Here is a 27,241-nt window from a genome sequence, read left to right as displayed (position 1 = left end):
AACAGCAGATCGGGGGGGGGGGGGGATACGGAGCAAAGAGGCGTGCCCACGAGCTGTGGAGGGGAAGGCGGATGGAAACCCGGAGCCCGAGTTGGATTTCGTCCCCGGCTCAGCCCTGGGCCGGCCTGTTTGCTCACGCGCAACCGGCGGCGCGGGGCCAAAGCCTCCACCCATTCTCACTCCGCTGGACGCTGCGAGAGGCGCCGCCGACTGCAGCCCCCCAAGACCCCGCAGACACTCGCACGCCCACTCCTGTGCAACCCTGCCGGAAGTCCCGCCTACGCCCGCCCGGCCGTTCCCCATTGGGCCCGGCACGGGGTACCGCCGCGGGTTGGCCGCTCTCCTGCGTGAGCCTCAGGCGACCACTGCGAGCCCTAGAAGGGTACCCGCTCGAGATCCGCGGAGACCCGGGGTCGAGCGCGGGAGGCGGGGTCAGCGGCGAGGAGCGAAGAGAGCTGGAGCGACAGGCGGGACTTCCGCCCCAGGACCCGGAAGTGGCCGCCCCACTGCTGGTGGGAGTTGTAGTTCGGCCGTGGTTGGGGGGGCCCGCGGCTCATGCGCGGTGCACCGAGGCTTGTTTCACATCTGTAACAACAGGTGAATTGGGCTTTTTATTCTCCCCTTTCGTGCCCCCTTGAGGAGGTTGCCGCGGCTGGGGGTGATCGGCGCGAGGAGGGGTCCGAGTCCGACCGCTGGCTTGGTGGAGAGTGGGGCGGAGAAGCGGGCGGGCCCGAGGAGCAGGCCGGGCATCCTAGGCCTGCCCGGGAAGCCGGCCGGGCCGAGCCGTGGGCAGCCAGGCCTCGGCCTGCCGTTGCCATGGAGCCGGGGCGGGGGCGGGGGCCAGACAAGTCCGCTGGGGCCAGCTTGGTAGCCAGGGGCTCTGCGGGGGCCGCGGGAGAGGCCGCTTCATTGGCGCAACGACGCCTCCGCCTCTGGGGATGCTCCGTTTCCCGAGGCAGGGCCTGGAGAAAGCTACTGGAGTGCCCTGGGACCTTTGTCTGCCCCCCGTGCGGCCTGGACCGTTCGTCCAAAGGGAGGCCTGGTGCAATTTGCCCCCACTGGTTTGCTCCCTTTTGCACCGACCCTGTCACTGGGGGAGGCCAAGGGGTGAGGTGTTCTTTGTTTGCTGGTGGTGCCTTGTCCCATTTCGCAGGGGAAGACCTCATGCATGTTGGGTTCTTTGTTTGCAGTGAACTGGAGTACCAGGGGTCCTCAGAACCCCCAAGCCAGGAGCATGGCGTCAGCAAGCTGTTTAGCTAGTCCTCTTGTAACAGCATTCATCACCTTAATTGTTACTGTGCAAGGCAGAGGTTGTCCCACTTTGCACCCCCAGTCTGCAGGGGCTTGCCATACACTGTAGCAGGTGGACCGCAGATGGCCACTTGCAGACTCTCAACCTGGTTTTGGTTGCAACTTACTGGCCAGAGTGAAATGAGACATCGTGCTATGGTTTCCTTTGCAGTTTCTTGGAAGGCAGCAATCCCACTATGCCACTGTCATTGTGGGTGTTGACCACATCTTGTAATTTACGCTTACAGCTTGGAGTTTTGGAGTTTTCAAGAAAGAGGACTCTTCTTGACATAGTTTTGAGGATTTAGGATAGTGCTCTTTATTTTTGTAGGTGTTTAAGCTGCAGCAAATACATTCTTTGCTGCATTTTTTTTTACTACTTGTTTGGGGTATCCCTTTACCGCCAAGAGATATTTACTCTCCGTGTGTTTGTCAGTTGGACACTTCTTGCCCCTTCCAACTTTTGAAGATGTTACCATCAATTTTGTTATTTCAAGGACTGACCCCCGGGGACATCTGGGCAGCAGCAGCTGAGGATATCACACTGTGGGGATTAGAGAAGCAGTGTGGGCATAGGCCCCGAGAGCTTTGGAGCTCAGTCCCTAACCTGCAGATTTACATTCTGCCCTGAGGCAGCTGTGGGATCTTGGGCAAGTTGTATAACCTCTGGGAAGGAATTCCTGCCTCACTGGATAGTTGCATAGATAAGTGAGATTAATGTCTATAGAATTCCTTTGTAAACTGTGAAAATGGTGTTTCCACATCTAGTTGTTTTCCAAAACTGGAAGAGCTGCTTTATCTGCCTCAGACAGAGGAATCTGAGTCATGTTGGGGGCAGAACTGGGCTTGGAACGAATGCTTTCAGGACTCCAAGCCCCTCGACCAAGAGATTTCTTCCTTGGTACCTTACAGGTGCTGACACAGGGCAGCTGGCAGTTTGGTGGGCCTAGAGTAGGTCGAGGCAGGTCCTGAAGTGAGGCCAGTGGGTCCACTATGTGTGTTTCGTGCCACTAACAAAACTTGTCCTTGTTGTCAGAGTTAGTAAATGAAATTTCAATGATCCGGAGCAACTTTCTTTCCCCGAGGGGGCCACCTCTTTAGTGACCCAGCATTGTACTTCCCAGGAGGAGGCCCAGCCTCGTGATGAGGAGTAGCAAGGAGAGAATTCAGCTCCAGTTCAAAAGCCTGCAAAGCCTGAGACTTCCTCTGCTCTTGTAAGGTAAGTTGCCGTGGCCACCACGCACACAGAGTAGTGCTGCATCTCATGCTCAGCCGCGCTGTAAAGCGAAAGGCATGTGTGACATTCCTTTGTGACCATCTTAGAAAAGAGGATCTCGTTTTTTTTGTTTTGTTTTTAAGATTTTACTTATTTATTTATTTATTTATTTTTAAAAGATTTTATTTATTTATTTTTAGAGAGGGAAGGGAGAGAGAAAGAGAGAGAGAGAGAGAAACATCAATGTGCAGTTGCTGGGGGCCGTGGCCTGCAACCCAGGCATGTGCCCTGTATGGGATCGAACCTGTGATGCTTTGGTTCGCAGCCCACGCTCAATCCACTGAGCTACACCAGCCAGGGCGGATTTTACTTATTTATTTTTAGAGAATGGGGAGGGAGGAAGAAAGAGAGGGAGAGAAATATTAACGTGTGGTTGCCACTTGCACGTTCCCCATTGGGGACCTGGCCGGCAACCCAGGCATGTGCCTTGACTGGGAATCAAACCAGCAACCCTTTGGTTCGCAGGCCTGCACTCAATCCACTGGGCTACACCAGCCAGGGTGAGGGTCTCGTTTTTAATTAGTCATTGTGGAGCCCACAGTGACTCTGCCTGGAGTTAAGCAGTGGTTCATTATGCAAGAAAACTCGACGTAATATTATTTTGCTTATCCCAGTTATTAAAGAGCAACCCTGAGCCATAAAGTTTCCCGGCAAGGAAGGCAGCCGTCTTTTCGATCTCTGTCCAGTGTTCCAGAGCTCTGTAAAATGTCTCCGAAAGATCCTGTTGTGAATGTCGTGCTGTTTTCTTAGACCGACACAGGAAAGAGGTAGCCTCACCTCTGAGTTAGGGTTGGTGCGGAGAGGATCGGGGCTTTTAAAAAACAACACCAAGAGTGTATTTACCAGCAAATTAAATTTCTTAGCACGAAAGTATTGTTTCTTAAATAATCACATAGCTGCTTTAGATTTTATAGCACCCAGGTTTTCTTTAAAATTAGAATCTCAAGTTGCACTTTTTTTTTTCCTTTTACTGTGGATAGAAGGAATCTGTGGAATGTAATTCCCTAAAGAAAATGGAATCATTGTTGATACTGTATTGAAGTTTTCTCTCTATTGGCTGAAATTTCCGGCATCTCTGGGGGAGAGGAGGTTTGCCCCGGTCAGCCCCCCACCCCCCCCCCACGGCCCCATCATTTGAGAAGAGGGAGAACAGCAGTCAGGAGCCGGAGGGCAGGCACCGGTCGACTCCTGGGAGCGCTGACGCCATCCTGACGGGCTGACACGTTGTGTAGGCGTCTCTGAACCGAGGCCCGTGGTGGAGCTGCACCAGCCTAAGAATACCGCGTTCCTAAAAACAACTAGGATGCTGAGTTCGAGTGGTTTTTTTTTTTTTAAACAAAATTATTAAACTAGAGGTGTTACTTATTTGTTCTCTAGGTAGATTCCTCCGTTAAGGGTGCTCATCAGCAAAATGCAACAAAGTGTTTCGCCAACAGTTGAACTTTTAACTTATCATTTGTCATCTCATAGAGACTTCTCCGTGAAAAGCTTTCTATTTTTAATCACTACACAATTACTCTTTTTTAAAAAAAGATTTTATTTATTTTTAGAGAGAGGGGAAGGGAGGGAGAAAGAGGGAGAGAAACATCAGTACAGGAGATGTTGAGCGGTTGTGTCTCACGTGCCCCCAACTGGGGACCTGGCCCGCAACCCAGGCTGTGCCCTGACCGGGAATCGAACCGGCAACTCTTCGGTTCGCAGGCCGGCACTCAATCCACTGAACCACACCAGCCAGAGCCACAGTTACTCTCTGATATTGTCCGTCACATCCCATTCCTAGATTTTGTGAAAGCCCAGTAAACCGGTTTGCCCTCAAGGTGGGGGCAAGGAGGGGGTCCATGTGGAATCTCACTTCCTCCTGGAAGCCCCGGGAAAACGGCGTGTATTCTGACGAGGGGGAAAACCTAGGCCTCTCGTGATGAGACGCGCTGCCTGCTGCTGAGCGGGGTCCAGGGCGTTTAGGACAGAGACAAGAATACAGCTGTCAGTCAGAAAGAAACTGAGTCATAATCACACTGGGGTGGACACGGCCCTCCCATCCTTAAGGGGGGCGGCAGCTGGGGCTCTTGAGTGAAGGCTTCGTTTTCCTTGTCCCGTGGACAGCGCTGTGTTCCTGAAGTCCTCCCCGTGGCCTCCCGGAGCAGGGATATTATTAACCACTGCCCCTTGGCCCTCCTTTTCAGGATTCCAGCTCTCCTTCCTGGCCAGAAATGTTCAGCCTGGACTCATTCAGAAAAGGTAAGAACGTCGCGGGGCTTGTGCCCTCACGCCCTTCCTCCCCGGGCCGGGCGGCCGTGAAGGCTGGGAAAACCCCTCGCCAGGGCGGCGGCCCCGGGGCGCTTCTCTCCGGAGTTCTCCCTCGCCCCCTCCTGCACGGTGCCCGTGACCCCCGCCATCCCTCGCCTCAGCCTTGGTGGGCATTTGCCACCCCTCCCTCCGTCCCTCCGGGATGCCCCCTTCCACGTAGTCCCTGCTTGTGGAAACCCCGCCAGTCTCCCTGGGCCCGTACTTCATACCACGTCCTCCACGCACATCTCCCGAGTCTGTCAAACAAGTGCAGTCTCTCTCTCCTCTCAGACTCTCCCCAGCACCGTACCTGTGCTTTCTCGGGCTTCGTCTAGCCCGAAGCAAACATTGCACCCCCAGGTTGGCAGCCCCCTGCAGCCGGGGCCTGTTGGGCATGTTGTACCGTCCGCAGCGCCTGGCACGGCACGCTGCACGCGGTGGGCAGGCCTCGGTGAACGTTGGTGGGAGTGGGCCGGGTCACCGTTCTGTTGCTGGTCACAGAAGCTGCGGCGGGTCTCGCAGCCAGCGCCCACCAGCAGCGGGGAGGGGGGTTGCACCGGCAACGGCAGAGCTGGGCCCTGGCAGGGCTGCAGGTCGTCTGCAGGAGCTGCTTGCGGGGAGCCATGTAGCTGACGAGGACCGCTAGGGCCACGTCCCCGAGGGCTTTGGCTGTCTTAGACAGTCAGGTGACTTTTCTCCTTTAAGGGAATAAAGAGTAAAGGCCCGTTGTTGAAGCTGATCGTGCGGCTCCCGTCTGAGCATGTTTTACAAATAAATGAGAACCATGAGAGACCTGCTGACTGACTGACTCTATTCAAAAGAGATCCGTGGAGTAGAGTCCCCTCTCCGAGTTGCGTCCCTGGAGGCCTGGGAAACCCCGGCCCAGGGAAAGCCCCTGCGTGGCCACTGAACGGGCCCGGGGCAGGTCTGGGCGTCCCGGCATCCGCAGCAGCCTCCTCCTGCCTCCTCGTCTGCCTGCAGCCGCTCCATCTGCACTCACGTTGCGTGGAGAAATTCATCTCTGTCGCCTCGGTTCCGTGGGCTGGCTGTGTGAGAAAGGAAGCGCTGAACCTGAGACCAGTGTGGACAGCACACTGTGAGCTGGACACTGAGCACAACTTCATTGCCCCGTTCACCTGCTGATCAGCGGGCTTTGTTGTCCACATCGTAGACGCTGAAGAGAAAGAGGGTCCCTCCGGCGGGGGCGGCTCTGACTCGGGGTGCTGACTTTGTAGAGACGGAGGCCCAGCAAAGCCACGGTCCCCCTTTGTCCCGGTCACGTAGCTCAGGCACGAAAGGAAGAGGGTACTGGCTGAGTCCCTTATAGCATATGCAATTTTCCCTTCCCGGCGGGGGGCCGACTTGTGAGAGGCTCTCCCTCAGGGTGACGGTGTCAGCACTCGGAGTGCAGCCCCCCGGGCGAAGGCTGCGGACCCAGGTGCTGGTGCCACTCCGCCTCCGCGTCCTCGAGACCCACGGCACAGGGTGGCTCCGCGGCTCAGAGGAGCCGACACGTGTGAAGAGCGCAGAGCACAGCCTGGCGCCTGGCGCGCTCGCGGTCTGTGTCAGCAGCTCAGTGGCTTCGGGACTCGGACCCGTCTAGTCCGGGGCCTCGCTTTCCACGTGGGTGAGTGCTGGGTGCTCGCCATCGGCTGTTTCGTGCTTTGGGGTCTCAGGAAAACCGTTAATCTGGAAGAGTCACCGCCTTGAGTGTTTTGCTTCAGGCAAAGCCATCTTTTCGGGGTTACCTGACTGTAAGGCTGAATGCCCCCCTTGTCTTTCGAATGCTGATGTCACTTGTGTTTTGCATCATGACCTTGCCAGTTGTGACACTGTCATTGTTATGTAGGACTCTTCTTTGTCCCTTAGGGAGTTTTTATGTTTCTTTGTTCCTCGCGATGGGAGTGTGAGCTCCCTGCGGTGTCACGAGCCTTGAGAAGTGTGGGCCTGGGGGCTCCTCGGTCAGACTGGCCCGGGCTCCACTCTGGTCCCCCCTAGAACGGTGTCGCCTTATCTGATCCCGTTTCCCAGCCCCCGTCTTTGGAGATGGAGTGAAGATCAGAGACGATGGGGAGAAGCTCTTGCCTGCGATGTGGTCTGTCCCCAGCCCCGGGGCTTGGGTCGGCAGGTGCTTGGTGAACAAACGTGAGCAGTTGGGTGTGTTTCCGGTGCGGACTGTAGCCGACGCCTTGCCGGCGAGCAACAGCCTGGCCTCAGCACGCAGTGTGCCTAGTGGCCGAGCGTCTGCCGCTCGTGGGCCCTGGGTGGAGACGGCCATGCTCCAGAGGTGCTTCCTGGGGCGGGCGCGGCGGGCGGGCCATCCGATGCTCCGGTGGTGACGGCCTGTAGCGACTCCTTCTGGCCGCTGTCTCCGATTATGTAATTTCTCCGAGTTGCCAACACCTCCCGACTAGAGCGCTTACGTGCCTGGAAAGGGACCTGTTCCTGCCTTTGCCGGCATCCGAGTCAGGGCGCAAAGAGCGCGTGAGCCTTTTAAAGGGGGCACAAAGCTGGAAAACACCGGACAGCAGTGGTCAGAGGAGGGCTCAGTGACGGCGTTTTGGGATTATGACAGCGTGGCCCAGTTACTGCAGATGCCCGATGAGACGATCATTAACCATCAGACCATTCCTTCTTCTTGTCTTACCCGGCGTCCCTGGCTGTGAGTAAGGGCCCGTTTCAGACAGGCGCGCAGAGGTCCGGCTGGTCCTCTCCGACCTCAGCAGCTGGATCAGTTCCCAGGTGAACCTGGGTCCTAGGCACATTGTTTGGGAGACCCGACAGGCAGGCGATCCGCTGTGACGCGGGGTGTGTTCTCTGCACAGTCCCACCCTGTAGCGTCCTGACAGGGCCTGTGGGGGGAGTGGAATTGAGGCGCGGCAACCACACCTTTACGACCAGCGCGGGACGACAATGGTCACCAGTGCCTGGGACGGTGCTCGGACCACCGAGGTGGCAGCCCCGTGGCCACCGACAGTGCATGGAGAGCGCCCTGAGAGCACCTGCCAGAGCAGCACTGGCAGCTGCCAGGGCGATATGGGCAGAGGGGTGGGGGGGGGGGAGCCTGGCAGGGGGAGGACCAGAGTGCGACCATGTGCTCTTTTCTCTTTTCCCCAGTGTTATTATGAAAGATTTCAAGAACACTGAAACGTTGAGAAAGTTGCGTAGCCAACACCCCTGTATCTACCACCTCGGTTCTCGACAGACACTTCGCTTTAGTTTTGGAAAGATACGGCTGAAAGGGCTTTTACATTTCCTGCTAAAAATTAGAGTTCCGCTCCAGCTCTTTCAGTGCCCTTGCCCCCCAAAACTTGCCCTCGCACCGAGGGTTTTTACGTTTTGCTCATTGCATCCCCAGGGGGCCGCGGGGAGAGGGGGCGATCTGCATTGGAGGGACGGGCGTCCCCACAGCGGAGCAGGCTGCTGCTTGGGGGCGTGGGGTGCCCCTGCTCCTCCCCCACCTGGTGTTGAACCTCAGCCAGTGGGGCAGAGCGAGCACAGAGCTCCTCCTGCGTCTCTCCCCCCGACCGCTGCGTCTCCGGCGCTCTCTCTGCTCAGGGGGTTAATGGCCTCCGGCCCTTCTTACCTGTGGAAGGCTCAGTGGGGGTCTTAATTTTAGTTCACTTGTACCAAATACTTGGAACTTGTTAAGATTTACTGTGAAGGTCTCCTGGTAAGCAGAGTTCAGTCTCCAAGGGAGCGGAGACATTGGGACGGCCGGCTGTTGGCTTGCGGGACGAGGGGGGCGGCTGGTGAGCGCAGGCCCGGTCCGGGCTGTCCGAGGGGCCCCCGAGGTCAGTCGGCCCCTCCTGCCCAGTTCCTGGAGGGAGGGAAAGGGAGTTTGCAGTCTGGTGGCTGACATGGCTCTCTGGAGAGCCTCGGCAGGCTCAGAGGCGGCCACCGCAGCGGGGCAGCAAGTGGGAGAACGAGGGTTTACCTGGCACGTGGCTTCCTGGTTCCCAGCTGCGGCCCCGCGTCACCCTCACAGCTCCGGCCTGGAGACGAGTACCCGGGATGGGCATCATTAGACTCCCGGGCGCTGGCCCAGGGAACCGGGAGAGCTCGAGGGCTGTTTTCAGAGCCCAGGAGGGGCCTCTGCAAGGCCGTCACGCGCCACATCCGTAACAGACAGGTGCCTTCTCTCGGCGTGGCGTTGGTGACACAGTGCTGTCCCAGAACCTGGGACAGGCTGCAGATACCACCCGGCAACCCCGGCGCCCGGGGCCCCTCCCAGGTGCTCCGGGGCGAGTCCGTCCGGGGGCCTGCGGCGGAGGGGCCGGACCCGCCACCCTGACGCCCTCTCTCTCTCCCCAGACCGGGCCCAGCACAGGCAGCGTCAGTGCAAACTCCCCCCGCCCCGCCTTCCGCCCATGTGCGTCAACCCTGCCCCCGGAGGGACCATCTCTCGAGGTAAGGGAGGAGCCTGGCCTCCGCACCCACTCCGTCCAGGGTCTATGGGGAGGCAGGCAGCAGGGGCAGCCTGGGTGCCAGGGCCACGAGCCTCTGGAAAGTGAGTGGGGGGGGGGGGTTGGGGTCAGCGGAGCGGTCGGAGCCCTTGGGGTGAGGTCACCTGGAAAGGTTTGGGCTATTTCACCATCCTTGGCCACATGGCTTCCAGGGTGTCCGACCTTTTGGCGTCTCCCGGCCGCACTGGGAGAAGAAGAGTTGTCTTGGGCCACACATTAAATACACAAACGCTAACGAAAACTGATGAGCAAAAAAAAAAAAAGGCTTTAAGCAAATTTACGATTTTGTGTTGGGCCTCACGCATAGCCATCCTGGGCGCCATGCGGCCTGTGGGCCTCGGGTTGGACACCCCTGGACTCTGTGGTCTCATCGGGCCTCTTCGTGTGGCCAGAATGAGGCTGAGGCGCAGTCTGGATGTGGAGCACCGGTGTGGAGAATCTGTAGGGTCTGGGTCTTCTGGCAGGCCCTGGCTCGGGCGGCTCAAAAGGTGCTGGGCACTCGCAGCAGGGCCAGACCAGAGAACCCGACCTGGCCCAGTGCCCTCCACCTTGGAGGCCTTGGGGCCACCCGGCAAAGCACTCCCCCAGCCCCTCAAAGCACTTTGCTGGCCTGAAAATCTGCCTCTCAGTCCGTTTGGCAAGGTAGGTTCACCGTTTGATGGGGGAGAATGTCAAGAGTCCCCAGACAGGTGACAGCTCACCTCAGGTGCCACTGACACCCAGGGACAGGCCTAGCAGTAGGACCAGGAAGGCACCTCTGCCCGTCAGCATCTCCCTCCTCGCCTCGGCCTTAGCTCTCTTCCGGGTCTGCTGAGACCAGTGTCCCCGTGGCCTCTTTCTCGTCCCGACAGCCGCCCTGCTCTGCCCCATGGGTGCCTGTCCGCACCGCTCCCCAGCAGCCCAGTGGAAGAACTCCATGTCAGGTCATGGAGTCGCTGCCTCGAGGAGGCTGCATGTCCCCTTCAGGCTCTGTCTGTAAAGTGCTTTGAAGGTCAAGAGCTCAGGAAGGGTGCGGGGAGCTTGGAGCACCTGGGTCCCTGAGCCGTTTGCACGCGCACCGCCCTGCTGCTGGCTGGGACCCTGGCCACCGACGGCAGGAGAGAAATAAGGACTTCCGGCCCCTCTGACCCTTTGACTTAGGTAGTGAGGAAATGCCACCCCCTCCTGTTGCCAAAACAAGAGTTGATTGCCCTTTTTTTTTTTCTTTCTTAAAATGCCCTGTAACTCCAAAAGGCTGAACGTTAACATTTCCAACATGGCAGGTGAGTGGCTCTGAGAGCGTCAGACACGCTTCGGCTAAGCTTCGAGCTGGTTAGTGGGGACCAGCCAGGCCGCATGGGTAGGCTGTGCCTCCTCGTGCACAGCAGGGGGGAAGGTCGCCGCCCCGGGGAGGGGCAGCTGCTCCCCGTGGGACGGCCCGGCAGGCCCCACGCTGTCTCCCCAGGAGCGCAGACCCCGAGCCCGACTGTCTCCGCACAGCCGCGCCCCTGGAAGGCGCCCGTGGGTGTGTGTCTCTGCCTCCTCCCCCTCCGTCTTTCTCCGGAGTCGGGCACAGAGCAGCGAGCTCCTTGGTCCACACGTGACCGTGGCACCTTCCTGCCGTGTGCTCTGATTCCCCGTAGGCTTCGCCGACGCCCTTCCCTTAAGAAGGAGGCGTGCGGCAGAAACAGCCTCTCTGGCTCGAGCAGGAACGCAGTGCTCAGAAAGTCTCGGCCCCTGGAACAGGGGCCGGTGGCCCGTCAGAGTCAGGTTTGGAACTGGGAAACCCCGCCACCATCTTCCCCAGTCCACCCCCGAGTCCACTGCCAGCCTCCGGCCACAGCCTCTTTCCAGGGCAAAGGGTGAATAAACGGAAACACATTCCTCTAAGCCTCCCCCGGAGCGTGCCCCACCCACCCGGATCCAAGACGCAGAGCCCTAGAGAGCAGCACGGCTGACGCTCCTGGAAGGATCCTGGGGGTCGCAGGATGGCTGTCCTGTCCACTGTCCTACAGCCGTGCCCCCTCCTCTTGGTGTGGTGGCTTCCCTCCAGGGACCGTGTGACTCACGTAGGTGACCGTGCAGCTGTAAGGATGGGTAGGGTGGTCAGGGTAGCCACCCGGCCCCTAGAGTGCCCCTTACCTTTCTCGTGGCCCAGCAGGTGGACCTTGTCATTCCAGTTTGACCGTCCATAAAATAGCTAACTCTGGCTGAGTCAGGTGGTGGACGTCGGCCAGGACCCCTGGTTTCTTCAGGTGTCGGTGGTCCCTCTCACGTCCCCTCTAGAAGTGCCTGGTCTGCTCAAACCCTGGCCTCATTTGGGCTTCCTCCTGTCTTTAACTGGGCCCTCCAGAGTACAGGGTCCTAGGACATCCTCCTCCCCCCGTGCATGCAGCAGAACCTGCACACCTTACTTCCATGCTGCTGGCGCATTTAGTTCCACATGATACACTTGATCTAGAAGTGAGTGGAAAGCTCTCTGGGCCAGCAGCCCTGTCTTTTCTCGGAACTTGCCTTCTTTTCCACAGGCAGACGTGCCGGTGCTCGCTCCCCAGGGAGTGGGGCGTGCAGGGGAGACCTACTGCTGGTGGGAAGGAGGGGCGGGGCATGCCAGGTCCCCCCTTTCTTTAATGTCCCACGGCAGGAGCCAGCAACCTTCCCGTGAGGGTCAGAGAGGAGGTGTTCTAGGCTTTGCGGGCCACGTGGTTTCTCTCGCCGTGACGTGCCTCTGCCATGACAGCAGGGCCCTGGTACAGTATACGTAAGGAAACGTGCACCCCTGTGCTCCAGGGAAACTTCATTCATAAAAACGCACTGGGCGGATTTGGTCCGCAGGCTACGGTCAGGAACCCTGCCCTAGACCAAGGGGGAGAAGCTCACAGAACCAGGAGGCTTCCCAGAGCTGGTCTAAGAGCTGCCCCCTTCCTAGAAGAGGCAGTGAGGGTTGTAGAGGTGAGGTCTTTGCTGAGGGCGACGCCAGTGAGAGCCCAGGTGAAGCAAGTGAAACAGGAAGAGGGGACAGGGAGATCCCTGGGAACCAACTAGTTGGTCGATGCTTTCTTTAAAAAATAAAAGTTCAAACATCTGTTTGAAATGTTTCCTGAAACTGAGACAATAGCATAACGAGCCCCACGTACCTGTTGCCCAGCTTGAACGATGAACAGCCCGTGGCCAGGCCCTCCACCTTGGAGTCCGCTTCCCCGCGGAAGCAGATCCGTGCAGCCACTGCGTTCCTGTCGCGGCTGCCAGGTGGCTGTCGGAGCAGAGCGCCGCACGGGGGGCACTACTGACGCAGGGCGGGCGTCTCGGCTTTTGGCGAGTAAAAATGCCGCTTGGCCACGTTCAAAGCCACTGGAAAATCGTGCTGTGCTCCGAGGGTCTTGCCCTCCCAATGCGGATGATCGGGGCAGGGGGCTTGAGCCAGACGGGGTGTCCCCTCGTGAGGTCAGACCATCGCTGCCAAGGCCCCTTTCTCTTGCCCCTCTCCTAGCAAACTCCCACCGAGGAGGGAGTGGAGGAGCTGGAGTCGAACCTGCCCCGTCCTGCCCTGGGTCTGGCTCCAAGGGACCCGTCCCCTGTTCGTCTCAGCCCACAGAGGGCAGGGCCTTCTCCGACAGAGCACTCTGCAGAGCTGCCTTCCAGACACTGGTCTTATCCCAACCGCAGCCCGGCCAAATGAGCAGAGCACGTTTGTCCTGATGTTCGCAGCTGATGACCTTGCCCAAGGTCCACAGCTGGCGAGGGGTCGGGCTGGCACTGAAGCCAAATATTAGCACTCAGATCCCCAGTTCCTGCCCTGGGCCAGCAGCTCTCAGTGTTGGGGACTTGTTAACAATGCAGGTTTTCAGGCCCTACTCCAGACCTCATGAGTAAGAAACGGGGGGTGGCTCCTAGCAAGGTTTTAACGAACTCTCCAGGGGATCACCAGTGTGAGATCCAGAATTAAAAAACAACAAACAAACAAAACCCTCCCTGCCAGCTTGCCCCCAACTGCACTGCCCACCTCTGACCAAGACCTTCCAAGACCCAGGGCCCCTTGCTGTCATGGTCCCTGCCCCGCCTGCGGCTCCATTCAGCCTGATTCGCAGCCGACCCAAACCCCGCTGCTCAGCGCGGAACCCGCAGGAGAGGCCTGAGCCTGGCCAGAACCCAGGTGTAGTAGCTTGGAAACAGGATCCCATCTGGCTTTCAAACGAACGAGGGAGGGCGGCTGCAGACTCTGGCTGGACCAGCTCGGCTTTGGGCACAGTGCCGGAGCCGGGCACTTTCCGCCTCTGACTGCAGCCCTGGGGAACAGGTGTGGACCGCTGATGTCCTCCCGGTCCCGGCTCCGGGCTCTCCCCGGGTTTACTTCGCAAGCCATTCTGGGAGGCTCGGCCCCAGTCGAGCGATTCTGGCGGCTGGAGGGCCAGCCAACCTGCCGCGGTTCGGGAGAGGTTCCCTCTCCTCCGGGGAATGTCGAGCTGAGGCCTGCACCGTTCCCCAGAAAATCCCATTCCCTCTTCCAGCCGCAGACTCCGAAGGCGAGTCTGTGGGAGTGATTTCCGCAGGGTCCGAGCCCGGGGCCCACGGCTAGACCGGAGCCGGGGAGAGGGAGGCCCTGGACTGCGAGAGGCGGGAGCCAGGCCCGCAGCCGGGCAGCGCTCGGCTCCGCCCCCGGTCAGCCCGGCCGGCAGGGGGCGCGCGGGCCGCCGCTCCCGCCCCGCCGTTCCAGGCCCGCCCCCGGCCCGCGGGGGCCGGCGGGAGCGCGATGGCGGCCGCCAGGAGGTTCATGGTGCTGGCCGCCGGCGTCTCTCCGCGTCTGCGGCCGCCGGTTCCCCGTGCCATCGGGCGACAGCGGCGCTCGCGCGGCTTCTCCTCAGGCTGCGCCCACCCCGACGGCATCAAGGAGGCGGCCGCCGAGGCCGAGGCCGGGGTGGCCACCTGCGGGCCCGGGGCAGGCGACGGAAGCATGGTGAACGGTGAGGGCAGTGGCGAGGGCGGCCGGGCCGCGACGCCCTTGACTCCTGGGGAAGGCAGAGCTAGGGGCGCGGCTAGGGGTCGGGTCTGGCGGGTTGCGCCACCTCTCCGATGGCGGCCGAGACCGCCATCCGCCGGCGGGCCGCAGCCTGCTGTTGCAAAGCTCAGCGTGGCATAGACCCAAATGGATCCCGAGCGCAGAGGTTGTGGGGCCGCAGCGCCTGCACCTGGCGAGAACAGGTGAGAGGTGCGGGACCTCGAGGGAGTGGGAGAACACAGGTAAACGTCCAGGGATGGGTGGTCAAAGGTTAGACGTAGAGCGTCAACAGTAAGCGCATCCTGTGGGTGTGGGGAAGAGCCCGAAATACGCCTGGGAATTCAGGATCCCAAATAGAGACAGAACGATTGCTCTAATGGAGCCCAGCGCTGTGCCTCCTGGAAAGTGCAGGGAACAAAACTGGTGAGGGCACGGCTGCCCGCCAAGGATGGATAGAGACAGCTGGCCTCTGCCTGCCCTGTATAGTGGGAGGGGCCAGTGGTGCAGATCTGTGTGTGTATCTCTATGTCTAGGGGCCCCTTGATGGCGGGTCCCTCTGTGGGATCGAAGCCTTTTGAGTCTTTAGATGGTAGTTTCTTCACTGCTTGACTCTTGGTTGCTTTACAAGTTGTGGTTTAGAGGGAGCCAGAGCCAGACAGAATCCTCCCTCTTGGCCAGGTGACACAGGAGGCTGCCCCAAGGAAGCGGCCTTAACCCAGGCAGCGGGGTTGCATCAGAACTCCTGGAGGAGCTTTTGCAAAGTACAGGACCGTCCCCCAGATCGCCACCATTCTCAGGTGCCCTGCAGGGATCAGGGCACCTGTCCCGTGCTGTGAAAATCTCCCCAGGTGACTTAAGATCGATTCGTGCAGGTGCAGCTGTGTGCACGTGCCCCTTTTTGGAGTTGGTATGAAGTTCAGTGTAACGCCAGAGACTGTGGGTGGGGAACAAAACGGCTTCCCAGCTCCGCTGGCAGCCTCTGACCTCGGGTGTCTGGACCGGCTACTCTCACGCTTTGGAGCTCTTCACTGTTAGCCACTCCCACTGGCTCTCTTCGTGGCCTGGCTGAGCCCTGTGTCTGGCACCAGCTGCCTCTAGGTGCACAGCTCACTCCTCTGTGCTGTTGGGTTCATCCAAGTACAAAAAAGTGAGGTGCCTCTCAGTGTCTGATGCCTCCTGCCTCCACTTCTCCGGTGAATGCGGGGAAGGGGTAGCCCACGCCTTTGTCTCGGCTCCAGAGGTGTCTGCTCAGCGTCCCTACATGTCATCTGGCTCTAGGCGGGCCTTCTGCAGGGGGCTGGGGTACAGGAGAGCTGGGGCCCAGGGTTCAGCCTCAGACGCTGAGGCCAGTCCTCTCTATAGGAGGCGGGGCCTACCATCGTCTCGATCTCCACTTTGTGTGTGTGGTGGATTTTTGCTTCGTGGTTTTGTTTCGTGCCTTCTTCCAGACATCAGAATGGGGGTTTGTTGCCATCTAGGCTCCTGTGGCTGACGTATTCAATCAGGAGCTTGGGTGGGAAGAGGATGCCGGCTGGTTCCCCGCTGTGGTGTGTAGGTCATCGGCCCTTCCCCTTCGGGAAGGGGCCACGCAGGCAGGTCTAGCCCCGCCCCCTTTCCCTCGCAAACCCTGAAGCCATTTCTCCTTTTATGAGAGGCTCCCGGGTGGTTGGGGTCGTGAGCCCACATCCTGGGTGTCCAGCCCAGGGTTGCCCTGACACACACGCCATGGAGTTGTGTATTTTTTTAAAAGAGAAAGAACAGCTGTAATACTTTTGTTCTTATTTTCTTAGCTTCTAGGGACCTATTAAAAGAATTCCCACAGCCCAAAAACCTCCTCAACAGTGTGATTGGAAGAGCCCTGGGCATCTCACACGCAAAAGACAAGCTGGTGTACGTGCACACGAACGGACCGAAGAAAAAGGTACCTTGCCGGAGGTGGGGGTGTCGGTCTGACTCTCGGGGCGGAGGCCGGGTGCTGGTTTCGCCCTCAGATTTCTTTGTCAAAGAGGCCATTTCTGGGGTGAAAAGTGTCAGAGCAGACGCTGCCAGGGCAAAGCTGGGTCTGAGGAGGCACCCGGATTAGGGATGGGAGCACGGGGAGGCGGGAGCATGGGGAGGCGAGGCACACTCCCGTGCAGCGCAGGCCTCACCCCGGCGCTGGTCTGGCCCCCCGTCGGCCCACCGGGACCACGGAGGGCTGGGGCTGCTGATGGAATCCTGTTTCTGAAGCCTTGTAGGCCCTGGGCCCCGCGGATGCGTGCAGGCAAACCATCCTGAACAGAGACTTTTAACGTCAGAGATGGGCCCCACCGTGCCCTCTGGCTAGAACACGGCACTTTGAAGAAGCAGAGCAACTGGAGGGGGGACGAAGGGTCGGGGGCGGGGGGAGAGGGCGTCTGTGGCGGTGGCGGTGACGGTGGGCGGGCTCTGTCCTGCACTCAGCCCTGCCGCCAGGAGGCCCGAGGCTGTGCTCCGATTCTCCCTGTGGTTGTGGCGGCTCTGCCGCGCGGAGCGGCACGGGTCCTGATCCTCTCCTCTCTTCCCCAGAAAGTCACCCTCCACATAAAGTGGCCCAAGAGTGTGGAGGTGGAAGGCTATGGCAGCAAGAAGATCGACGCCGAGCGGCAGGCTGCAGCCGCGGCCTGCCAGCTGTTCAAGGTGACCCTCCCCGGGCGAAGGCCGGGCAGACGCCTTCCTGAGAGCCCTCCAGCCCCTCGCTCTGGCGGCCGCTCTGGGAGCGGTCGACGGGGCGCCCCGCCGCTCGGCTGCCCTGAGCCCTTCCCGCCTGTGGTCCCTTTCCTGCTGTTTAGCCCCCCTGAGGTTTCAGGGCCCGCCCAGAGGAGCCCCTGTATGAGAACCACCCCCCCGTGTCCAGTGCCCTGGCTGTGCTTCCACTCTGGTTTCTGTTTTCCTTCCCCACTGTTCCATGCGGGTGTTCTGTGTCTCCAGGCAGTCCTCTCTCGCTCACAGTGCAAGCGTGGTGGCTGCTTTTCTCACCTCTTGGGGGCTGGCCGCGGGTTGCTGTCCCTGCTGTCAGCTTAGAAAAGGATTCTTCCCCCTCTGGGTGTTGGAAGGCGCTTTAAACACAGCCCGGGAGCTGCAGGTCATGGTCACGTTGCTCCTCGGCCATGTCGCCGTTCCCCGCCTGTGCTCGCAGCCTTTTTTCCCTTGTGTGTTTAATTGTGGTAGAACACCCAACCTTTACGATTGACCGTCTCAGCCCTTTGAGAGGGTGCGGGGCAGTGATGTGCAGCACAGTCGCACTGTGGTGGTGCCCCTGATCTCCAGGACTTTTTTCTCTGCAAAACTGAAACTCTGCGCCCGTTACACAGCGATTCCCCCGCAGCCCCTGGCAGCCAGCAGTCTGTCTACTCTCTGTCCCTGGCAATCTGGCTGCTCTGAGTAACTCACATAAGCGGGACCACACAGCATGTGTCTGTCTGCGGCTGGCCCATTCACTCGGCACGATGTCTTCAGGGCGCGTGCCGTGCACGTGGCAGCACGTGGCAGGCTCCCCTCCTCCGGGAGGCTGGGTGGTCCACTGGCTGGGTGGACCGCGCCTCGTGTGTCCGTCCAGCCGTCGGTGGACGCTTAGGTTGCTTCCACCTTCTGGCTCCTGTGGATAATGATGCTTTGAGCACGACGTGCACGGATCTCTTCGAGGCCCCACATTTAATTCTCACAAGTGCGACTGCTGGGTCACGTGGTGGTTCTGCCCTTAATTTCTTGAGAAACTGCGCACTGTTTACAGGGGCTGCACCGTTTTGCGGTGTCACCAGCAACGTGCACGGTTCCGACTTCCGTGCGCCCTCCCCAGCACCTGTTTCTCGTCCCTCCCGGTGACGCAGCCATCCCGGTGGGTGGAGGTGATGTCTCGGTGCCGGTCTGGTGTGCGTGTCCCCGGTGACTGCGGACGTTGAGTGTCCTGTCACGTGCTTGGCGGTCCTTCGTTGATCTTGTTCGGAGAAACGTCGAGTCCGTTGCCTGTGTGGGATGTCGGGATTCTTGGTCGTTGAGTCATAGTTCTTTATGTATGGTGGAGTTCGTAGCGCTTTTCCCCCGAATATCTGCGCCTGCGGTTCTTCAGCGCCCCCTCCCCGGCCCCCCAAACCCGATGTGTTTATTCACTAAGTGTCGTGCTCACGCGCGGTTCTGCTGCCCGGAGGAGCGGGCACGGGGAGGAGGGCGCAGCCGCCCCCGAGGACTGGAGCGGGGGAGGTCGCGGGGCCGGGGTGCGGCCGGTCGGAGGTTTCAGGAACCGAGGAGTTTTACGAAGGAAGGAAGGAAGGGAGGGAGGGTGTGGTCGCCGCTCAGCCTGTCAAGCGTCGGGCGGGGCAGAAGCCCGTCTGCAGAGGGTGCCTGGGCCGTGGCACCCGCCGTCCCCGTCACGCGGCCCTGATGCCAGAAGCCCGCTTGGCACGACCGTGTGCTGCCGTGTTGTCGTCACGGCTCCCAGCGCGAGGTGCCCGAACCTGTGGTGGGTTCGCGCTCCGCTCCGTGTCCCAGCTGCTCTCTTCCGCTGTGGCTCCGTAGCTCTGGTCCCCTGTGCCGCTGCTGCTCTGCCGCGCGAATCCGGGCTTTCTGGGCGCAGGGGCCGGGCGCCGCCGGTCCTCCCGAAGCTCAGGGCGGCCGGCCGCCGCTCTGTGCGGTGGTCTCTCTAGAAAACGGTGATGCTGCGATACAACCTGAAACAACGTTTTTGTGTAAATGGCCTTAAAGTGTTGCGGGTTCTTTCTAGAATGTGTTTCCAGTACAGGGTTCTTCTTTATTTCTCCCGAGGCGAGAACCTCTGACCCCTTGCCCCGGTTTCAATCCCGTGCTGTGACTCTGGTGCCCCCCGCTCCCCATCGCCGTGGGGGGCCGTGTCCACCTCATTCTCCCTCGGAGCCCGGGGTCCTCCTGGCAGGAGGGGGATCCGTTTCAGGGTGTGGGCTGCCGGGTCTGGATCCCCACTCTCGCTGCGGCTCCTTGGGTCACTTAGTGGATGTGTCTGTTGCTCTGTGGGGCTTGGGGGGTTTTTTGTTGGTTGCCTTTTGTCCAGTAAGTGTAAGAATTCCCCTTGCACGTCCTTCAAAGGTGGACGCTTTACTGTTCCCTCTGTGCCAGTTCTGGACTAGGGGCTGAGGCGGGTGGGCAGGTGGCTCCTGCGTGAGGGACTTAGGAGGAAGTCACTGGGCAGGCTCCAGGCGGGCCGAGGTGGGAGGGCGGTGTGGACCCTCACAAGGCCCCTCCCTCCCCCAGGGCTGGGGCCTGCTGGGTCCCCGGAACGAGCTGTTTGACGCAGCCAAGTACCGCGTGCTGGCCGACCGCTTCGGCTCCCCGGCTGACAGCTGGTGGCGCCCAGAGCCCGCCATGCCACCCACGTCCTGGCGGCAGCTGAATCCCGAGAGCATCCGGCCAGGGGCACCCGGGGGCCTGTCCCGCTCCTTGGGCCGAGAGGAAGAGGATGAGGAGGAGGAAGAGCTAGAGGAGGGGACCATCGACGTTACTGACTTCCTGTCCATGACCCAGCAGGACTCCCACACGCCCCTCAGGTACGGCGGGGAGGTGGGCTGCACTTGGACACCACGGTGGGGAGGGGGGTCCCTGGGAGCCCCCTCCTCCTCGGAGAAGGGAGGGCCCCGCCCCGTGAGTTGGCTCATGGTCAGCACGGCCTTCCCACCTGGTGTTGGGTGGGGAACGGAGGGAGGGTCGGTCAGCCACACCACGTGCCTGAGAGGGTCACGGGCCAGCAGAGACCCCCGCCTGCTGTCCTGCCGTGCCTCCCGGCTGCCTGCTGCGACCGCCCGGCGCCCACGGAGCCCACGGGGAGTTGGCCCTGGGGGAGAGAGAGCGTTTTCACCCACACTTTTGGTTCTCCCAGGGGGGGCTCCCTTGAAATGACAGACGATGACAGTGCAGTCAGGGCTCTGACCCAGTTTCCACTTCCCAAGAACCTTCTGGCCAAGGTGATTCAGATAGCGACCTCGTCCTCCACAGCTAAGGTGAGCGGGGTCTCCCGGGGTGTGCGTGGGTGGGGAGCTGGCTGGGCTGCGTCCGCTTGTCCTCAGGACCGGGCAGCGGGGGAACCAGAGGTGCGTGGGAGGGTGGAGCGGGGGGAACCGACGGAAGTCACACAGGAGCCCAGGTTGTGGGCTGGGGAGGACTGCGGGGGCGGGAGGCCCGTACCTGTGCACGTGTGGTGGGCGGGGCCGGAGGGTGGCCGTCGTGCTGAGGTGTGAGCTCCGTCTCTGCCCCGGCAAGGGGCTGTGGTCAGGCGGGGCTGGTCTCCAGGCCTTCCTGCGCCCCCAGGACGTGCCCGGTCGAGCACACCTCAGCCCCCCCGCTGCCACCACACCTGTTTGCCTTGAAGGTGCCGAGAGGGCAGAGAGGGGCGGGACCTCAGGGCTCAGGAGGAGGGGCGGAGGGGGGCTCGCCTCTCCCGGGGCTGAGCTGGGGGGGCCTCCGTGGCCGCGTTTCTGGGCACTGTGGGAGCACCAGACGTTGGTGCTCTGCCTTTCTCTAACCGCCGGCCCGCCTTCCCCGTAGAACCTCATGCAGTTCCACACCGTGGGCACCAAGACCAAGCTGTCCACCCTCACCCTGCTCTGGCCCTGTCCCATGACCTTTGTTGCCAAAGGGCGCCGCAAAGCAGAGGCTGAGAACAAGGCAGCGGCCTTGGCCTGCAAGAAGCTGAAGGTGAGTCCGGGAGGGGCCCTTAGCAAACTGGCCCACTCCCCCAGGAGGTGAAACCCGCCGTACCGGGTCTATGGCCTGGACGCTCAGGTCCCGGGTGCCCCAGCCGCGGCAGGGACTCCCCACAGCCCCTCCGGAAGGGCTGTCGGCTCAGTTGTGGGCCGCCGTCGGCCGGAGCCTGCGTGGGGGGGCGGGAGACGCGCCCCTCGTACTGGGTGGTGGCGTGAGGCTGGAGGAGGGGTGCCCGCGGCGGGTGGCAGACTGGGTGCCGGGAGGGTCTCGAGCGCCTGGGCTGTGTGACAAAGCGAATGAGACAGCGTCCGTCTGGGGTGAGGACAGAGGGGGCCGTCCATGTCAAGGTGGGGGCGCTGTGGCCTTGGCTGCGGTCCCTCGGAGGGGCTCTGAGGCCGGCGGCTGCGCCAGCAGTGGGGCTGGCATCATGACCGCCTGGGACGTCGGTGACCTGACTCACGTCAGGAGAGGGTTGGCTGCGGGACAAGACGGGGAAGAGGCCGGCGTCACTCTGAACACGCCTTTGGTGCGTGTTCGGCTCTGAGAGCGGATTTAGATGCGGCCGAGGGCAGAGGTGACACCGAGAGGTGACGGGAGCCTGGGAACGGGCAGGGGCTGGGGACGGTGAATGGCGCCAGAGGAGGGAGTGGGCGGGTTACCTGCTCAGGACCAGGGTCCCTGAGAGAGCCCGGAGGGGGACGTCTTGTAGCCTGACAGGCACGGCGCCGGGAGCAGAAGCCTCCGGCTGGCGGGGTCCTGTCTCAGGAAGGAGCAGCTCCCGGGGGTCGGCCGTGTGCAGGCGGCAGAGGGGCCCCGGGTGAACCGCAGTCCTGCGGGGGCGGGGGGAGGGGCGGCGGCCTCCTGCCCCCAAGGCCGTGTTGGCCCTTCCCACGGTCCGGGGTCTGGTCTGGTCAGGTCAGGGACCGAGTGCCTTGCGCTCTGCCAGGCAGCCGGGGGAGGGGGTTGGGTCCTGAGGGGCTCAGCTTCTTGGAGGAGGCACCGTTTGACCTGGGCGTTGGAGGGAGAGCAGAACGCAGACATTACAGGGGATGGGAGCACAGACGTAGGGAACAGTGACTGGCCGGTTGGCACGCTTGCCCACGGCGTGGGAGCGCCACGTTCTCTCTCTGGCCAGGTGGCTTAGGGCACGTGGGGAATTAGGATGCGTTTCCCTTCCAGCAGCTTATTGTACCAAGTCGTGTGAATAGGAGTTCCATGTAGCTCGGAGGGCGGGGCCCCTGGAGCAGGTGCCGGGCAGACAGGAGTGCGTTAGGGGGCTCACCTGTCCTCAGGTCCGCGCTGGGGGTTCGTGGAGGTGAGATCGGGCTGTGGGGGAGGGGGGGGCTCCAGCTGCCCAGGGAGACGTTTCTCAGTGGGACCCTTCCCCGGGCAGGTGTGAGGCCGTCCTGCTCAGACACGTCAGGGCTTGCTTTTCCTGAGTTTTAACTAGTAACTATTTGTGTGTGTGTGTGTGTGTGTGTGTGTGAGATTCACATTTTCCTGGTTCCCAACTTCCCCCTCCCCCTGCATCAGGTCAGCCCAACAGGGGCTGCTCTGCATGACTTCTGTCTGGAGCTCCTGAGCCCGCCTGGGCGGGTTCCAGGCAGGCGGGGGCCCAACCTGAGCCGCTCGTGTCCCCTCTGCAGAGCTTGGGCCTGGTGGACCGGAACAACGAGCCGCTCACCCACGCCATGTATAACCTGGCCTCCCTGCGCGAGCTGGGGGAGACCCAGCGCCGGCCCTGTACCATCCAGGTGCCCGAGCCCATCCTCCGCAAGATAGAGACCTTCCTGAACCATGTAAGAGAGCCCCTCCCGCCCCGTCCCCACCCGCCTGCCTGCCTCCTCCAGACCGACCGTTTCCGCCTGCGGCAGGCCGTGGTGACGCCCCCCCTCCGGACTGGGAGCGGAGCCTGGGAGCACCTTTGCCCCCAGCAGCCCAGCCTCGCCCGTGAGCGCCCCTAGGGCCGCCGTGGACCGAAGCCATCTGCCCCGGGGGCGGGGCCGTAGTGTGTGACCGCGAGTCACGTGGAGAGGGACTGGGTGCGAGCGAGGAAGGAGGTATTTTTCTCTGACCACGCTGCTCGCCTTCCCTGTCCCCCAGTACCCCGTGGACAATTCGTGGATTTCCCCCGAGCTCCGGCTGCAGAGTGATGACATCTTGCCCTTGGGGAAGGACTCTGGGCCCCTGAGCGACCCCATCACAGGCAAGCCCTACGTGCCCCTGTCGGATGCGGAGGAGGTGCGCCTGAGCCAGAGCCTGCTGGAGCTGTGGCGGCGGCGAGGGCCTGTCTGGCAGGAAGCCCCCCAGCTCCCCGTGGACCCGCACCGGGACACCATCCTCAATGCCATCGAGCAGCACCCCGTGGTGGTCATCTCCGGGGACACGGGCTGCGGGAAGACCACGCGCATCCCCCAGCTGCTGCTGGAGCGCTATGTGACCGAGGGGCGTGGCGCCCGCTGCAACGTGATCATCACGCAGCCACGCCGCATCTCGGCTGTGTCTGTGGCGCAGCGGGTCAGCCACGAACTGGGCCCCACCCTGCGCCGGAATGTGGGCTTCCAGGTGCGGCTGGAGAGCAAGCCCCCGGCCCGAGGCGGGGCCCTGCTCTTCTGCACGGTGGGCATCCTGCTGCGCAAGCTGCAGAGCAACCCCAGCCTGGAGGGCGTGAGCCACGTGGTGGTGGACGAGGTGCACGAGCGGGACGTGAACACGGACTTCCTGCTGATCCTGCTCAAGGGCCTGCAGCGGCTCAACCCGGCCCTGCGGCTGGTGCTCATGAGCGCCACGGGGGACAACGAGCGCTTCTCCCGCTACTTCGGCGGCTGCCCTGTCATCAAGGTGCCTGGCTTCATGTACCCCGTCAAGGAGCACTACCTGGAGGACATCCTGGCCAAGCTGGGCAAGCACCAGTACCCGCACCGGCACCGGCACCACGAGGTGAGGGGACGTGCCCGTTTCGCCCCACTCGGGGCTCCCGGCCTCTCCTCTCTGTCCCTGTGGCCTGGGGGCCTGTGGTGAGTTACCTGCCCCGAGCCTTGACTGTCTCCATGGACACAGAAGGACGGGGCCTCCGTGGTGGGGTGTGCTGAGGGTTGCAGGTGACATGTCAGGTGCCTCGGCCTCACTGAGCCCCTCGCCCTGGGGCTGTGACTGGCCTCTCTCCCCCCACCCCAGTCCGAGGACGAATGCGCGCTCGACTTGGACCTCGTGACCGATCTGGTTCTGCACATCGATGCTCGCGGGGAGCCAGGTGGGTGCTTCCCCCGCCCCGTGCCCACCCTGACCCTGTGTGCGGGGGGGCAGCCGCTCACGCCTGCAGGTTCCTTTTCAGGGGGGATCCTCTGCTTCCTGCCTGGCTGGCAGGAGATCAAGGGGGTGCAGCAGCGCCTGCAGGAGGCCCTGGGCATGCACGAGAGCAAGTACCTCATCCTGCCAGGTGAGAGCCGCACCCCGGCCTCACGGCCCCCAGGTGCCTCTTGCCCTCTCTCTGTCCGGGGGAGTGACCCAGCTGGGACCCACAGGGCCGGGGCTTCTGACCAGACCGCAGTCCTCGCTGGCTCTGCTGCCTTTCCCGCGCACCCCGACCTGGGCCTGGCTCTCGTGAGTGTGGGCGGAAGTCCCGGCCCGTAACCGGTGCGTGCTTGCTGCCCCCAGTGCACTCCAACATCCCCATGATGGACCAGAAGGCCATATTCCAGCAGCCGCCGGTCGGGGTGCGCAAGATCGTGCTGGCCACCAACATCGCCGAGACCTCCATCACCATCAACGACATCGTGCACGTGGTGGACAGCGGGCTGCACAAGGAGGAGCGCTACGACCTGAAGACCAAGGTGGCCCCACCCCCGGCCCACCAGCCCCCAGCGAGCAGCTCCAAGTTCTGGGCGTCCCTGGCCTGCCGCGAGTGTCCGGAGAAGGCCGCACTCTGGGTCCCGTGTGCCCGTTAGGGGCGGGGGGTGGGGCGGCCAGGCATAGGGCAGCACCAAGGAAGGCCTGTGGCACCTGAGTCACTGGGCGCCTGCCCCTCCCCCAGGTGTCCTGCCTGGAGACCGTGTGGGTGTCACGAGCCAACGTGATCCAGCGCCGGGGCCGGGCGGGCCGCTGCCAGTCGGGCTTTGCCTACCACCTGTTCCCGCGGAGCCGCCTGGAGAAGATGGTCCCGTTCCAGGTGCCGGAGATCCTGCGCACGCCCCTCGAGAACCTGGTGCTGCAGGCCAAGATCCACATGCCCGAGAAGACGGTGCGCCGGGGCGCTGCGCGGCGGGCTGGCCTCGGGGGGGCGGGCGGGACACGGGCTCACGGGTGGGGGCCCTGCCGTGTGCTCGCTGCAGGCGGTGGAGTTCCTCTCCAAGGCCGTGGACAGCCCCAACATCAAGGCGGTGGACGAGGCTGTGATCTTGCTCCAGGAGATCGGTGAGTGGGCGGGTCCGGGCCGGGCTGCAGAGGGGGGCCGACGAGGGTGGGCCTGACAGCTGAGCTGTTGCAGGGGTGCTGGATCAGCGGGAGTACCTGACCACTCTGGGACAGCGCCTGGCCCACATCTCCACTGACCCCCGGCTGGCCAAGGCCATAGTGCTGGCCGCCATCTTCCGCTGCCTGCACCCGCTGCTAGTGGTCGTGTCCTGCCTCACCCGGGACCCCTTCAGCAGCAGCCTGCAGAACCGAGCGGAGGTGGACAAGGTCAGACCAGCCCCGCCCCCCAGCCCCCCGCCTTCCCTCGCAGCCCTTCACCACCTCCTGTCCTGAGGTGGCCTCTCCCTGTGACACTCCCGTCCCTCCCAGGTGAAGGCCCTCCTGAGCCAGGACAGCGGCAGCGACCACCTGGCCTTCGTGCGGGCCGTGGCCGGCTGGGAGGAGGTGCTGCGCTGGCAGGACCGCAGCTCCCGGGAGAACTACCTGGAGGAGAACCTGCTCTACGCGCCCAGCCTGCGCTTCATCCACGGTGAGGGGGGCCCCGCGCCGGGTCTCCAGCCCCTCGCCCCTCCTGCCTGCACTGGGCTTCAGGGGCCCCCACCTCTGCCTCCCCAGGACTCATCAAGCAGTTCTCCGAGAACATCTACGAGGCTTTCTTGGTGGGCAAGCCCGCGGACTGCACGCTGGCCTCGGCCCAGTGCAACGAGTACAGCGGGGAGGAAGAGCTGGTGAAGGGCGTGCTCATGGCCGGGCTCTACCCCAACCTCATCCAGGTGCTGCCTCGGGGGGCGGCTGACTGGGCCCAGCCCCCTCCCCAGCCCTGGCTCCATGCTTAGCCCAACCTCCTTTCCCGTCACCCCCACAGGTGAGGCAGGGCAAGGTGACCCGGCAGGGCAAGTTCAAGCCCAACAGTGTCACGTACAGGACCAAATCAGGCAACATCTTGCTGCACAAATCAACCATTAACAGGTGGGGGACGGGCAAGGCTGGGCAGGGCAGCTGGGCTGGGCCAGGAGGGTGGCCTCACCCAGCCCTCCATCCCCCAGGGAGGCCACGCGGCTACGGAGCCGATGGCTGACGTATTTCATGGCCGTCAAGTCCAACGGCAGCGTCTTCGTCCGGGACTCCTCCCAGGTGCACCCGCTGGCTGTGCTGCTGCTGACGGACGGGGACGTGCACATCCGTGGTGGGTGCCTGCAGGCCTCCCGCCCGCCCGCTCCCCGCTCCCCATGGCCACTCTGTCCCCCGGGGCCTGGCCTCACCGGGGCTCCCACCCTTGCCTTCCCCCAGACGACGGCCGCCGGGCCACCATCTCCCTGAGCGACAGCGACCTGCTGAGGTTGGAGGGCGACTCACGCACCGTGCGGCTGCTGAGGGAGCTGCGCCGGGCCCTGGGCCGCATGGTGGAGCGGAGCCTGCGCAGCGAGCTGGCCGCCCTGCCCCTGGAGGTGCAGCAGGAGCACGGGCAGCTGCTGGCCTTGCTGGCAGAGCTGCTGCGTGGGCCCTGTGGCAGCTTCGACGTGCGCAAGTCCGCCGACGACTGAGCCCCGCCTCCGCCGGGGCTGTGTACAGAGTGCAAATGTTTATTTAAAATAAAGTTCTATTTATCCCTTGTGAGCATCGCTATCCGCTGGGGGCTCCTCTCCGGGGCCTCAGCATCCGCGACAGTGGGCCCCGAACCGAGAGAGTGGAGGCGGAGAGGTGGGCACAGGCCGTGGCCCAAGGTCATTGGAGGAAGCGGGCTGGAGCCCACCCTCAAGGACTTAACCACCAGTGCTGTGACCAGCTTGCAGTCGGGCCAGCCCGGTCTGTCACAGCTGCTCCTAGAGGGACCGTGGGAGGCCTGTC

The 27,241-nt window shown here is 62.2% G+C and overlaps 1 protein-coding gene across 5 annotated transcripts; it reads left to right on the top strand.

Annotated features, from left to right (window-relative positions):
• Positions 1-49: 49 nt before the first annotated feature.
• DHX30 (DExH-box helicase 30) lies at positions 50-27,010 on the top strand. Of its 5 annotated transcripts, XM_028518034.2 has the most exons (23): positions 490-597; positions 2,415-2,509; positions 4,750-4,804; positions 9,167-9,262; positions 10,552-10,580; positions 16,084-16,214; positions 16,841-16,951; positions 19,535-19,827; positions 20,157-20,277; positions 20,822-20,971; positions 22,627-22,779; positions 23,084-23,920; positions 24,158-24,233; positions 24,315-24,419; positions 24,638-24,813; positions 25,014-25,220; positions 25,312-25,393; positions 25,467-25,660; positions 25,763-25,922; positions 26,009-26,166; positions 26,259-26,362; positions 26,440-26,579; positions 26,684-27,010. In XM_028518034.2, exons 5-23 carry the CDS (start codon positions 10,574-10,576, stop codon positions 26,935-26,937), a joined length of 3,459 nt encoding a protein of 1,152 aa, XP_028373835.1. In that variant the 5' UTR covers positions 490-597; positions 2,415-2,509; positions 4,750-4,804; positions 9,167-9,262; positions 10,552-10,573; the 3' UTR covers positions 26,938-27,010. The 5 variants fall into 5 exon arrangements, with proteins under 5 accessions (XP_028373833.1, XP_035886307.1, XP_028373835.1 ...); XM_028518032.2 differs by lacking the exon at positions 10,552-10,580 and having other exon boundaries at positions 50-597; XM_036030414.1 differs by lacking the exons at positions 9,167-9,262; positions 10,552-10,580 and having other exon boundaries at positions 489-597.
• The last annotated feature ends 231 nt before the right edge of the window (positions 27,011-27,241 follow it).

This window comes from Phyllostomus discolor, chromosome 7 (assembly GCF_004126475.2).
Source record: "Phyllostomus discolor isolate MPI-MPIP mPhyDis1 chromosome 7, mPhyDis1.pri.v3, whole genome shotgun sequence".
Lineage (NCBI taxonomy): Eukaryota > Metazoa > Chordata > Mammalia > Chiroptera > Phyllostomidae > Phyllostomus > Phyllostomus discolor.
This window is presented reverse-complemented; position numbering and strand designations above follow the sequence as displayed.